The sequence below is a fragment of the Aythya fuligula genome, chromosome 25 (assembly GCF_009819795.1).
Source record: "Aythya fuligula isolate bAytFul2 chromosome 25, bAytFul2.pri, whole genome shotgun sequence".
NCBI classification, from domain to species: Eukaryota; Metazoa; Chordata; class Aves; order Anseriformes; family Anatidae; genus Aythya; species Aythya fuligula.
Window position 1 is genome coordinate 5,742,441 of NC_045583.1, and position 14,432 is coordinate 5,756,872.

A 14,432-nucleotide genomic window follows, 5' to 3' on the forward strand; every position below is an offset into this window, starting at 1 on the left:
TGCTGTGACTCTCCAGGTGGCTCATGAGGCTGAATCCACAGCAATGGGGATTTTTCAGCAAATCAAATGTGGGCCACCCCTTTCCCCTCTTGCCTGAGCCAAAACAGTGGTTCTTCAAGGTTAGTAAAATAATAAGCTGGCAAATGAAGGCAGACGGAGACCCTGCCAGCTCTGCACCTTGCCAGCTATCTGTCATGCTAATGGATAAACAGACACTGATGCTTCCATGATTTTCCATCCATTGCTTAGCCCGCCCACAACGAAGTCGTCACTTAATTTTAAATTAAAAAGGGAGCACGAGGGATTGATAAAAAGGCCTAGTGAAAGCTAGGGAAGGAGACGACATCTGAGAGCCCTGGGTCACCCTACCCCATCCAGCCTCTGTCGTTGCTGCTTTGTTCCATATTTAGCCCCTGACAACTGTGTGTAGTGCAGGAACTCCCAGCTCTGTTTTTTTTTCCTCCCCCCTCTGCTGTCTCTGCTCCCTGAGAGCTTTCAGAAATTGCTTTATTTTTCCCTGTGGCCTTAACTTACTGTCCCTATACCAAAGAAGATGGCAGAAAAGCAGGAGGAGCCCAGCAACGCTCAGAACGGTGAACCTGACAACGCAGAAGAGGGCGAGGGAAAAAAGAAGAAGAAGGTGAAGCGGGAAGACCTGCCACCCTTTGAAATTGTGACAGGGTAAGAGGTTTAGCTATAAAGAGGGTGCAAAAGACTGAAACTTTTTGGCAGGGATCTTCAAAGGTCCCTGCCTCAGCTGTGGTGCTGGGTAATTAAAGGTGGTACCTTAAGCCAGTGCACTTCTGAGTAGTCTTAAATGGTTTAAGTACAGCTTTCGTTGTGGGATTTTGTTAAAAGTTTCAGTGCATTTTACAGGGGATGAATTCACCCCAGGCAGGCGGGCAGCCAAATCCATTTGTTTTCATGCAAGCAGGTCTGTTTCCACAGTACTCACCAATTCCCTCGCAGTGCACGGCAATGGGGTGACTTGCCTGACAATGAAGGGATGGAAGGTATGGGTCCTTGATGAATGCTGAATATTGATTTCTTGGTGTGATCAGTGGCTCTTGTCTGAAAGTTTCTCTGTCTGTGGATTAGGAAAAATACTCCTGCTATGGCTGATTTACTTTATGGACCTAAGGGACAGTTTTTTCAAGAGAGTCAAAAGTCCACATTTTCAAGGGCTCCACACCTACAGCTGGAACCTGACTTTCAAAAAGCCTAACTCACAGAAGGGCACCAAAACAATAGGCAGTTTTCAAGACTGCAAAGCAGCAAGCAGCTCCTTTTGTTCCAGGGAGCCTGGCCTTTGAAAGAGGCAGATATAATGGAGATCTGCTAGGAAGCTGAACTCTGTCAGATGTAATTGACAGCTGCAAGTAGAAAAAACTGTGTAATCTGCTATCTCTAAGCATTTCAAAATGCTCGTTGTGGTAGTATCAAGATGCCCTGTGTAGCTCTTCCCTCTAGACTCCCTCAGAAGTCACCAAGGCAGTGCTCCCGGCATATAACCCAAAACCATGATTTCTTCCAGCTGCTAGTATGCAAACCTCAGGCCAGACTCTAAAATCCCACTTGGAATCTTTCTGTTTGTGACAGGGCTACTGGTAAGAAAAGCTCCACAAATAAAATTTGGTTGGCATTTCTGAAAAGCATGCATGAGGTTTCATCTCACACAATTGGGTTATGTTCCTGTATGGGGGTGAAAAAACAATTTTCTTCTTAAAAAAGCGTATGTTCTGAAAATCACTTCTTATGGTGGGCCTGTTCACAGCCTTTAGTCTCTGTCATGCACAATCATGCAAATAATACATCTGCTAGAACATGGACAGAAAAGCACATTCCTCTGCTATGAACTGAGCCCGGACTAATGACAAACGCGGTGACAACTCCTAAATGCATAGAACACGTACTAAATGAATCTCATCAGGAAATTATGTTTTTTCAGCCATAGAGCACTCAACTTGCAATTAGGACTGCCAAGGAACTGGGCAGTATCTTCAAACTTCCTTGCTAACCCCAACAACCTGGGTAGGAACCGGTGTGCTAATTGTGGCTGGAAAAATGATAATAATAATAAAAAAAAAAAACTTTCATAGTGCTATGTTGCAATGAAAAGATTTGTTGGAATTACAATGCTGTTACACATTTTGGCAGGACTTTCTACACTTAAAAGGCAGCAGCAGGAATGTGAGGGGTGATGTGTCTGCAGAAAGAAAGGGTTAACAATAGGAAAGCAAATTCCTGAGGTTTAGGAGGCAGCCACACTGCTGGAACCTTACCAGGGCACAAGGACTATGGCAAGATCCCCAGGTGACACAAGGCAGTCTCAGGTAAGGCTTTTCTAGGAATAAGTTAAAGTCTGTGCTGTGGCATCTACGTATGTTAAGCTGTGAAAATCAGCTAGTACCATTTCATATGCTGATACCAAGCAAGACAAGAATTTAAGTTTCCAAAATGAAAGTACTGGCACGTTTGGTGAGGGACCCTAGAGCTGTCAGTATGTGATTATTTGTTCTGTGATCATTGTAACACTATTTGGAAAGTGTTTAGAAAAATCTGGTGAATTCCTGCAGGACTCATGACCAAGTATCCCCTGATAATTAGTTTATTATCGGTATGCTGGCTATTAAAGGTGAGAATGAGGAAGTAAAGCAGAAATCCCAAAAGGCCCTGAAAGAGATACAGAAAAAGCCAGCAATTTCTACTTTCATTTTAAGGACCCCGTCAGTACAGGCTGTGCCTCAACCTGGTTTGATCACTGTTTGGATTTTCTAATTATTTAGGAATTTTCAGCCAATAAAGACAGTTATGTGAATTATGAGAAAACACATAACTGCAACTGTGCAAGCACTTAAATTCAATTACACTGTCTACTACTCAAGCATTTCAGTTTTAGCCCTTGGATTAGGGGCATCTTGTGACACACAGCCAAGTTTTCAAGCTGAGGCTTACAGCCGAGGCTGGCTTACATGAAAAAAGCTGGGAACCTAATCACTCTGTTTAAGAATATTAAGCTCCCCCGTGCTTTTTGTCAACACAGCCCTGGATAAATATAAGCCCCTGCTGTGTACGTTTCATGACATTTAAGGAGACACATTTATTTACACTTTGCCCAGGGTGTAAATGAGGTTCCTCCTAGCAGTGATAAACCCTTGTTTTCTCCTAGAGCTGATCATTAGACTTTCTATAATCAATGAGCCCAGCATGAGTATGTTTATTTGTGAACAGTTGTTGAAGAGCAAGCAAAAGGACACTGTTTTATAGGCTCCAGTATCTTAAGACCAAGTATAAATACTCACCAAAAAAACATGTAAATGTAAAGAATATGTCCTATTAGTTTACTGCAGTTTTTAGACAATCCCACATTGTTATTCTCTTATTCTCTTCTCCTACCTGCCATGCAATGGCACAGGGCATTGTGACCATGCTGGGCAGCTGCTGCATTCCTCCAGTCTACTTTATTTCAAGGTACTTAAATACACATTACAGATTGAGGTTCTTGCCTCAAAGTTTCAATATTTTCATATTAATGTGATCTAACAGATCACAAAACAGCCTTGCTACTACCCAGGACAAGCACTTGGATAAATTAGGCTTGAGATGGTTAGAAAACCCCTAAAGAGCACCATTTAATGACCTCCACAGAAGCAGGAAAAATAATATTTCAGCTTTTATCTTCCCATATACTACAAGTGAGCTGTGACCACCTGCATCTTATCATTAGAACAGATGATTTTTAGGAGCACTCCGACGGTTTGGTGCCTGTAAATAATTTAAAGGAACCTTCCATATACATAAACCTCATGTGCAAGTCCTAAAACAAATATGATGCCAGCAAGGAGAGCGAAATGGCAACAAAACATCTTCTCTAACTGGAAAAAAAAAAAAAAAGGCAGAAAAGCAATTAGCCTAGTTACTGAAATCAGTGGTACTCGTGCATTTTAATAAGGTTATACAGTTACATGCAAGACAACACAATTTTTATGTTTGGCATCTATAGCAGTGCAGCTTCCAGCATAAGAAATACAAGAACTGACTTGCATCTCCTTGTTATATTTTGTTGGCATTCCCTTTCTCTAAGGTTAGGGGAAAAAAAAAAAAAAAAAAAAAAAAAAAAAAAAAAAGGGTAAAATAAGGATAATATTAACATTCATAAGCCACCTGCCATTCAATCATGGGAAAACAGGCTTGCCAAGAACTAGTGATTTACTCAGGAATAGAAAGAAAGCAATTCAAAACTAGATCTCAGTTTCCAAAGAAGCAGGCTTTGTTTTTCATAGCAGATGACACAGCTATTTCAGGGATGTATTTTGATTTGCAATTGCTTGTAAAGTGTCTTAAGCTACCCAAGTAAACACCATGATACTTCATTTTGCAGTCAGTTATTAGGGTCATCTGCCAGGCACTCTGTAACTCCAAGGAGAGATTATGCAGCACACAGCATCCAAACACATCTCCAATCTAACAGCACACATGGTTCCTTCTTTCCCATTCTTTCACTGCTGCATCACTTGCTGTGGGGCTTTCCTGTTACGCAGAGATGCCAGCCTCGAGTCCCCACTGCTAGGAAGAGTCACGTAGCAAGGACGCAGCTAAGCCCAGCCAGGGTTCATGTTTACCATTCACACTTGTGCCAAAATGTCCTCCTTTGTCTGGTTTAGATGGGATTAAGGAGATTCTTGCTAACAAGCAAACAGTTTATTGGTTGATTCTGTATCCATGATCAGCAAGTTTTCCAAGCTGTCAGCCAATTACTTAGACTTGAAAAATGTCCTTGGCTTTGTTTGAGTTCTTTATCAGAAATTTACTAATTAAATTGATGCATATTCCATGCTGCTAGGAGAACAGATTGAAGTAAACATTGCAGATAATCTTAGACACCTAGCCGATAAGCAAAAAGTTTGTCTAGAAAGCCCAGCTAAAGCCAGCAGTGAGTGAATACATCCTGGAGCAGTCCACTGTTGTTTAAGCTGTTCATCAAAACATACAGACTTAATTTCATCACTGATGTCACCGCTTTGCGGTCAAGAGACTTAAATCAGGAATGAACTCCCGTGTGACTCTGATGCGATACATTTAGATGTATGATGTTATTTTAAAACAAGTTACTGCAGCCTCACAAACTTATCTTTGAAACAAGGCAATGGGTAGCTTGTTGGTCACACTCAATTGGACTTTCAAAAATATCTTTAAAAAATAATTAAATCATTAACTGAAGAATCATTAATTATCTACGATATAAAGCAGGAATAGTGCTACTCTCCAAAGGATGTACTTTTTTTTAATAGCCTCAAAGAACAAGACAAAAGGAGTTCAGGGAGTAAGAGGTGCTATGCTGAATTAGAGTCTGATAATGCTCTTAATGAAATCAATGGAAGCCTTGCAATTCATCCTAAAGAAAATGAGACTAGGTAAGTCATATGAAGTAAGGGAACAGATGGAAAACACTAAGAAATTGAAGTTAAAGCAGTCTTTCTGGGTAATTTAGAAGCTCTGCATACCAGTGCCAACTTCCCTTACGTAGGCCTGTGGAAACTCTCAATGCAAGCCAGAGAACCACAAACCAAATCACACCAGAACAGAATGATTATTTGCTTGTTAATAAAAATAAAAGCCTGTATCCACACTACTGCTTCTCATCCCTCATTAATACACTGCCAGCTAAAACAGTAACAGCATGGAAGGGTCCCAAACAGGCTTTTCTATTGTTTAAGTCCCATCTTGTATAGAACTGATCGTAGCAGAACTGAACAGTGTAAGCACTTAATACAGTTAAAAAAGCAGCTGAAAACCTGCTTCTAGTAATATTTTTTCAAGTCAGACTTGTACTCTGAACTTGCAATGTTATGAATCAACGAAATGCAAAAAGAATTGTGGTGTTCCTTGACTGACAGCAACAGTAGATATTCCCAGCATAGCTGCAACGCTCTGAACTAAATCATTTCGACTCATACATCTTGTTACATTTTGAAGACTAATGATCTTCTCTCTGTACAGAGCACAACTGCCAACCTAACCACAGCAACTCTCGCGCTATCTGGCTGGTATAACACACTGATATTCCAAGTGAAGTTGTTCATCTGTAAAATCGTGCTGTTGGGAAATCCAAACCAGAAGTGTGAACTGTAACTCCAGGCCTTTTACTGCGAATGTGCGTAGCAGGCCCAAATGCACCCTAGATACTACTGTAGTATCATAAAATATTAAATAGGGAGGCTGTTCTTTTATGGTTTAACTTTCTCAAAAGCCAAAAAAGCCAGAGGACTTTGGCAGCAAGAATCTCTGGCTGCGACAAGTATGAATATATACATACCAGTGAAGTTTTGAAACTCTGTTAAGTGGAATTAAACATTTATGGAAGAATGCATTTAGGTGTTTAGAGCAGCACAGCTAAAGCAGCTTGATGATAGCTATAATTTACTCAAAGTTATGTTTTTAGATACCACATTATTTCTAATCCTTTTCTGTGCAAAAATCCATTTGATTTCAGTACATACTGCAGCATTTGCAGCCAGGTATTACATGAACTCCTCAATGCCTGGTCCCCACAATGGTCTTTCTGTTGAGCCATTCCCATTCCAATCACTCTGATTTGGGGAACACCATGCTATTTCAGGTGTTTCATACAGTCCTATCCTTACACCCTGTAGGAGCGTAGCCTTATCCATTACACTCTACAGGAAGACATCCACTGATTTTATAGGGCATCAGATTCAGCCCTTCACAGGCAGTCCTGATTCCTGACCTGCAACCACCCCCCATTTTCACTGTGGTGCAAAGCAGGGTTTACACAAGCAAGCTGACAGTGCAGTCCCTCTAATCCCACAGGACTAGGGGAGCACAGCATACTGATCTTGAGTCTATTCACTCTTTCCCATACCATTCGTTTCCATGATCTCTGGAGAAACCTTGTATGATGCTGCATCACAAATTCTTTCCCCTCAGCAGAACGACACTTTGCCACCTACTCCTGAAGCTTCGTTGCTCTCCCCAGTTAAAATTTCCAGGAGTCTCAGAATGTCTCCTGACCTTCATCCGCTGTACATCCTGGAGAGGTCTGACATTATAATCTGACTGGAGATGAGATGGGGAAGATTAAGACTATCACTGTTTTACAAAGATTCATTAGAGCTTCAGTGGGAATATCAAGGTTATAGGTCCACCTAAAGCTCAGATGAGAAGATTACAACATCCTGGAAGATTATTAGCATGCAATAAATGAAATGTTGTGTTACTACTTCTCATTATTTCGCTTTGGTTACTTTGCAGTCTTCACTCCCATCCTTCATAGCATTTAGCAGGTCGCAAGGCACGTTGTCAGCATCTTTTCATCTCACATCCTTCGAGCACTGGTTCTTGTACTGATGTACTCCAGTTTGATGCTACAGGGGACAATCACGAAAAGCTGGTACTCCATTAGAAAGAAACAGGTACTTGGAGATGATGCAGCTTTCTTTTTTCACCTCTTCAATTAGTAGTACATAAAAGCATACACAGTATTTTAAGGAGCTACTTTCAACTTCTCTACATAACAGCAGACTACCCTGCTTGGGTGAAAGAACTGGAAACACATCTCACTGTGATAGTTCACTTTGAATTATGATAGTTTAGAAACCCAAAAGGAAAAAGTCGCACAAGAAATTAAAAAGAAGTGACTGAAGTTTATCAGTAGCTGCCTCATGGATACTATCAAACTTCAGTGGGAAAAACACTCCTTCAGAGCAAAATCACTCTTGATCTTAGATACTCACATTTAACTAAAGCCACAAAATAATCCTACTGAATATTAGCACTCAACTGGTTCTGGAAGAATAAAACCAGAACACGTACGAACTGCAGCTAGTCAGTCACACATGCCTCTACTCAAAGGAAATTCAGACTGCAGAAGCACTGAGGGTAAAACATTAATTAGTAATGCCAGAGCTACCTGAACAATTAGGGCAACAGATCTCACAGATTAACATTGCAGAAACATACTGACAGAAGAGTATAAATGGCCCAGAGTACAGTAAATTTTGTAGTCTCAGGAAATCTCAAGAAATGTATTTAAGCAGCAACTAGTTCTTCAAGTACCTCTATGCAGACAGCAGCAAAGCACAGCCCAAGTTTGTCAAAATTCAGAGAAAAAGACTGGGTGTTCGGAATGGGTCTGAAAGCCTTACCAGTAAAAGGAGCTGACCAACCAGTTGGTTTTAACGTGTTTTTGTCCTTTCCAAGGAAACATCTCCTTTCAACACATGGCAAAAGACAGCCATGATAGATTGAACTGGACCAAGACCACACAGGAACTAAGCCAATGCTATAATCCTTTATTATCTGCCTCTGAGATGCTTCTCTCCTCTCCACTTTCTACAGGGAGCGCCTCCCAGCCATATTTTTCAAATTCCAGTTCAGGAACGTGGAATACAGCTCAGGCAGGAACAAAACCTTCCTGTGTTATGTTATCGAGACCCAAGGCAAAGAGTCAGTGACTTCTCGGGGCTACCTGGAAGATGAGCACGCAGCTGCCCATGCAGAAATGGCTTTCTTTAACACAATTTTGCCCAAGTGTGAATCAAGTCTCCGCTACAACGTCACCTGGTACGTCTCCTCCAGTCCCTGCGTGACCTGTGCTGATCGGATAACCGAGACCCTAAGGAAGAACAAGAACCTGCGCCTGACAATCATGGTAGGGCGTCTCTTCATGTGGGAAGAGCCAGAAATGCAGGCTGCTCTGAAAAAAATGAAGTCAGCTGGCTGCAAGCTGAGGATTATGAAGCCTCAAGACTTTGAGTATGTCTGGCAGAACTTTGTGGAACAGGAGGAAGGAGAGGAAGCAAAGGCTTTCGTGCCATGGGAGGACATTCAAGAGAACTTCCAGTATTATGAGGAAAAGCTGGCTGAAATTCTGCACTGAAGCTCACGTGAGTGAGGATTTCCATTTGCTCACCTAGCTCCTTACATTAATATTAAATTCCTCTTTTTCTTCAGGTTGTTCAAGGCATAACAGAGTCATTTCTAATTACTATTACTCCCATATGTACCCAGCTATGCTTGTCAGTACCAGAATACTGAGAATTCTCCTAGGCAGTACCTTCCCCTTTCAAAGGTATTAACGATACAATTGGCTTCTTCACAGCAGGGATTGAAAGCTCGTTTCTCCCCTCAGAGTAAACACCTCCAGAAAAAAAAAAAAAAATAAATAAATTTAAAGGTAGGGTCACTAGACACAATAAAAATACCCATTTCCTGCAGGCATGATACTCAAATGCATGTGAAAGCACAACAGAAACATACAAAAAAATAGAATTTCCTCCGCCCCCAAACTCTAGCGCTCTGGAACAAAACCGAAACAAAAATTATACACAAGGAAGTCAGTTATCATTACAATTCTGTTTTTAAGGGATAGTATCATCTTGGAGTCACCTATTTAAGTAGTGAAACACAAAAGCATGTGAAGCTTCTAACACGCCTCTCTCTTCTTCACAGGACCAATTCAGAAAAGATCTGCAAAGAGAGATGTGGCAGACTTGACATCTAACACACTCCTGCTTTCCGAAGCTTTGACTCCAGCAGATGCAGTACTAACTCCTGCAAGATTAGGCTCTGATGGACTACCAATACATGTACAACACCTCTGGTGTCTGGGATTTTCTGGTTTATTTTTTGTTCTTCTGCACTCAACCTTCCCTCTCCCCCCTCCTGAAACAAACCTGTGCTGCCTCTGCTGTAAGAAAAGGCAACGAACTGCATGGTTAAAGCCTTGAACAAAATGGATCGCAGTGGATCAACAGGACAAGGGTGTAGGCCTCACATACCAGGACTACTTTAGGAGAAGAGATCATAGAACAAAGCTGCTGATTAGATAAATGTATCTTGAAAGAATATACTTCATAAATGTTAAGAAAGAAAGGGAGTTAGGATGAATAAAAAAAAATATTCTTTGTCCTTCTCAATAATAGTAACTGTGATTTAAATTAGGGTTAACTCATCAATTGTACCATTATGATGAAGCCAACAGTACTTGATTTCAAATGCATCAAATACCTTTTTCCCCTTGTTCCATGATGTCTGTGATATAAAACTGGGAAAAGGAAAGTGAAATAAAATTGGAAGCCACTGAAAAGAAGTAAAGCATTGTTATTCCTTCTCCATTTCAAAGAGGCCCTAAAATTAATCTGGCAAGTGAGACATCCTGGGACAGCCCCATGTGAAATATTTCCTTCCAAAGTGCAGCACAATGAGAAGGGAGCGTTACTAGGTGCCAAAAAGTTTCATGAGTACGTGCAAGCATGGAGACGCAGAGGGAAATGGAAAGCACAGTCCTCCTATGTAAAACAAAGCTCAGACCAAAGGTCACGGGGAAGCTCATCAGCTAGAAAACCGAGTCAGACAGGGGTTGCTCTTCCAATTACTTTTTGATGTTGGTTGCTGCAGTCACAGGCTGGAATGGTGCTACACCCACACACACCCTGACTGCAGAAGTCTCTTCACTAACCTGCACTCAATTCTGGCACAAACTTTCCAGGCAACAAAAACAAGCAGCAGTGAAAACACCGTTGTGCAGCCACTGTGGATTTCATGTCTTTGCCACTGGCTCTAAGAAACAAACATAAATAAGCACAGGAACTAAATCAATGAACAGTCCTGATGTTCACTCATGATCAGCTCAATACTCCCAGTTCCTATTTGCTTTACTCAGTTTATTTCTCTGAGTTGTGGATTTAGCTATAGCAAAAAAATAAGTTCACAAAAAAAAAAAAAAAAAAGGATAGTCAGAGAGGAAGAATATGAAGCTCTTAAAGACAAACAGAGTTTGCAGATCTGCATAAATAACGAAAACATACAATACAGATTCATCCATAACACAAAACAGAAAAGGCTCCATACGTTTAATAGGTCATAAAAAGTAACTAGGAACCCTATTTTACAACAACAAAATCTTGACTCTCATCTATTAGTTTTATTCAACATATCTTGCATTTTCACAAGCATTCAGTATGACAGAAGTCAAAAGATTTGGTATTACGGGACGGTGGGGAAAAAAAGAAACAAAGGAAATGCTGAGAGTGGGTTAGTTCTTCAGCTCTGGAAGCAAATTTTCCAAACTCCAGTGTACAGCAGCAGTCTAATACACTGATTTGTGATCATCTGGTGACAACAAACACCAAAATGTATACAACAGCTCAACCACAAAAGCAGTTAAAACAAAAAGGCAAAAAGCAAACCTTGCCTTCCATACCATTTTTTTTTTACAGCCCATCAGTCATTCATATGCGAAGACTCAAAAAACTGAGTTCTTCATGCCATATGAGACTTATCACACAAAATACACCAACTAGGTGTCTTTACAAGTCTCCAGGATCCCCTTTCAAAATCTTTTTCCTCCTGTTGTGTACAGCCAAAACATATACATAGGGATGTTCTTTGCAAGGACTGAGCTCTGATCTGACAGCAGAGCACTGAGGAAACATTTGCTTCGCGTTGACAGCACAATTCTCCTTGGCACAGTCTCATAACAAAAATACTTGCTTCCAAAAGATAAAAAATTTTCAATCTTGTATAGAGTAATTATACTATATGTGAACACAGCAAAACTTTAAAAAATAGAAATGGCAGGGCTCCACAGCTCATCCTGATGAACCAGAACAAATCAACTAATAAGCAGCAGCAGGCAGCTCCAATTTCACTCTGCACAGGAACTGTCTGCTTTCAACAGAAGCTCCAGTGCACAGCCAGGTGCTCTGTGGAGGACCAGTGACATCTGGTGGCTTCGTGGGACATGCCAGAAACTCCCTGAGGGTTCAACACAGCCTCCCTAAACACAGCATCCTAAGTTAGCTGCTCTGGGACTTCTGCTCTTTTTGTTTTCCTATTAAGCCACTGCCAACACAGGAGTGAGCTATACTCAGAAGAATGTGCTCAGCATGCAGTTTCCCCCTCTCATCAAGTTAAGAAGTTGCCATTCTTGAAAGCAAGGGAAACGAGGCCATCTTTGAACTCTTCTGCTCACAGAGTGTAAACGGTAATCTTTATATCTGTGTCTTCAAACACTTCCCCAAGTATTGCTGAAACTTTATCCCAATCCAAGCGGTCAAGTCCACACCCGATCCTGGAAAATAAGGCACCAAAACAACTGTAATGAGCTCTTTTGGAGCATGCTATGAACAACTAGCCCTTCAGGCAGCTACAATTTTATGTGGCACTAACTCACCACAAATCAACATAATGCAGATAAAATACAGAAATAACCAAGCCCGAATGCTTTGCTATCATTTAAACCCACTGGGAAACGCACACTTCATTTACACAATTGAATAAAAGGGTTATATTGAAGGGGATACTTGAACTCTTATCTCATAGTAGGGAATTATCTCTCAAAAATGCTTCTACCTGAGCAACGCTGAATTACTTATAGCGGATTTATATTTATATTACTTATAGCACACTAACTGGCATTCTTACTTGGGCATGGAAATGTCCGTAACTCCGTTGTTTAGACAGTGAGTTTTCATGGCTTCTAAACTCTTCCGCATATCCTCGTAAGTGGGTTTATGAGAAACTTTCTTCTTTGTAATCTAAGTATAAATATAAAAGGTCAGTTGTGCCTTTGGTGCAATCATTGAAACCTTTTTTTTTTTTTTTTCAAAGCATGCTCCACCACACTCAAGAGTCTCTACTTTCAGATTTGCTACTATGAAAGAAAAAAGAACTACACTTCATAGCTTGAAGCAGTATAAATTAGCAGCTGATTCTATGAACTTCAAAGTATGAACATGCACACACAAGGAAGCTTGGCTTCTCCTCAAGGAGGAAGACTTGAGTAATGCATCTCACTTTTTTTTTTTTTTTTTTTATAAGAACATACTCAAGAAATCCCTCACAACTCTTAAAGCCCTAGTAACAATATCTAATACAGCTTAGTTACAGGGCAGCGCTGGAGTCCTGTCCTCCTCTTACCAGGTAGTAAATATACCGGTCATCTCTTTGGAGAACTGCCACCTCTCCAGTTTTCTTTTCTAAAGAGAAAAGGAAAACGTTATTTTTAAAACTTTTAAAGTCCACTACATAATGACCCCAGCAACCCCCCTAGCTTGGAACACCCTTACTGCTGGGAACCATTTAATCCTTAAGCCCCCACATGCCTACCCCACATGTATCACTCACGTTGATCCAACAGCTCCTGGACGCCTCCAAACTTTTTCTTAAAAAGAACAGCTATGCCTGCGCCCATGCGACAGTCCTCACTGATGCAATGGGCCAAGGCGTCCGTCTGGGGGCACGAGAAAAGGTCTCCCTTAACACACTTGATCTGAAGAACAACACAAATACAAGGGGGAAAGCTTAGAGGGCAGGCTATGATAACAACACACCTGCAGCTAGGCAAGCCCATATGATAACACCTGCGAGGCACTGAGCTTTAGATGCCATTTACAAGTAAACTGATTTTTTATGAGTTGTGAACATGACAAGAAGATAACTTATCTTTTCTACAGGATCAGCTATGAGAATCGAGTGCCAGCTCAGCAGTTCGTTTTACACAACTGATAAAGGAAAATTATGTAATACAGAATACAAGTGCCTTAGCGCACATTCTCAACACATTGTCAGTATGGCAGTGCTCCATGCACCCAGATATTCAAACACTTAAGCTCTGTGCTGATGTGAAATATGTACTTCACCGATTGAAGTACAAAAGCAAAAGAAAATTGGTAATAACTTGAATAGCAGTCACTCTCCTCCCCAAAGCTACGTGGTACAACCACCTCTCACGTTAGTAGGGAACAAAACGTCTCTTCACAGAGACGCATCACAGCGATAGCCCACACAACCCAATTTCTACGCACTCTCTCCCCTTGCTCCTTGAAGACCTGGGTGGCCATGGTAACGTGGGCTATGGTGAAGACTCCCGTGGCTAGAAAGATGACAGAGAGAAAAAGTTGTTAGAACCCCGAACTAGGCAATAAACTCGTGTGACAGAAGGCGCAGGGCTGAGACTGCCTTTATAGGTCACTGTAGGCAGACAAAACACCCCCTTGGTAAAGGAGAACGAGAAAAAAGAGGAGAAAAGCAGCAGCTGTGGGGTGGGGGAGGGGGGAATGAAGCACCCGCAGCACCCCACAGCTCGGCCCGTGAGGCGTCAGCAGGCCCCAGCCCGAGGCTAACGCAGAAGCGGCACCCACGGGCCTCGGATCCTGCTCCGGGCCGGAAGGAGACGCGGCAGGGGGAAACCCCAGCGGGCAGGGCGCGAGGAAAGAGCCGGAGGAGCGGGGCTGGCGCCGCCCCGAGCCTGCCCAGCGCTGCCCACATCGCCCGGCCCAGGCCCGCTTCGCCGCTAGGCCGCGCTCGGCCTCCCGCACAAAATGGCCGCCCCCCGCCCCCTCGGCCGCCTCTCTAGGCAGCCCGGAGGACCTCCCTCTCTATGGTACCCGCCCAGAACATTCCGCCGG

The 14,432-nt window shown here is 42.0% G+C and overlaps 2 protein-coding genes across 2 annotated transcripts; one reads left to right on the plus strand and one right to left on the minus strand.

Moving 5' to 3' along the window:
* Positions 1-553: 553 nt before the first annotated feature.
* APOBEC2 (apolipoprotein B mRNA editing enzyme catalytic subunit 2) lies at positions 554-8,901 on the plus strand. The gene is made up of 2 exons (XM_032203370.1): positions 554-681; positions 8,359-8,901. Exons 1-2 carry the CDS (start codon positions 554-556, stop codon positions 8,897-8,899), a joined length of 669 nt encoding a protein of 222 aa, XP_032059261.1. The 3' UTR covers positions 8,900-8,901.
* Positions 8,902-10,837: 1,936 nt separating this feature from the next.
* On the minus strand, positions 10,838-14,346 carry OARD1 (O-acyl-ADP-ribose deacylase 1). The gene is made up of 6 exons (XM_032203362.1): positions 14,166-14,346; positions 13,830-13,897; positions 13,150-13,294; positions 12,943-13,001; positions 12,448-12,560; positions 10,838-12,094 (listed from the first exon to the last, which is right to left on the minus strand). The coding sequence occupies exons 1-6, from the start codon at positions 14,290-14,292 to the stop codon at positions 11,992-11,994; spliced, it is 615 nt and encodes a 204-aa protein (XP_032059253.1). The 5' UTR covers positions 14,293-14,346; the 3' UTR covers positions 10,838-11,991.
* Between the last annotated feature and the right edge of the window lie 86 nt (positions 14,347-14,432).

What these genes read in the sequence shown, in the direction of transcription:
- APOBEC2 (XM_032203370.1), top strand. Translation starts at nt 554, where the DNA reads ATGGCAGAAAAGCAGGAGGAGCCCAGCAACGCTCAGAACGGTGAACCT. An exon ending in CCCTTTGAAATTGTGACAGG is followed by an intron (nt 682 to 8,358) that starts GTAAGAGGTTTA and finishes CACTTTCTACAG; the next exon opens with GGAGCGCCTCCCAGCCATAT.
- OARD1 (XM_032203362.1), bottom strand. Translation starts at nt 14,292, where the DNA reads ATGTGGGCAGCGCTGGGCAGGCTCGGGGCGGCGCCAGCCCCGCTCCTC. An exon ending in TCAAGGAGCAAGGGGAGAGA is followed by an intron (nt 13,295 to 13,829) that starts GTGCGTAGAAAT and finishes GTTGTTCTTCAG; the next exon opens with ATCAAGTGTGTTAAGGGAGA. An exon ending in ACGGACATTTCCATGCCCAA is followed by an intron (nt 12,095 to 12,447) that starts GTAAGAATGCCA and finishes CTTATTTTCCAG; the next exon opens with GATCGGGTGTGGACTTGACC.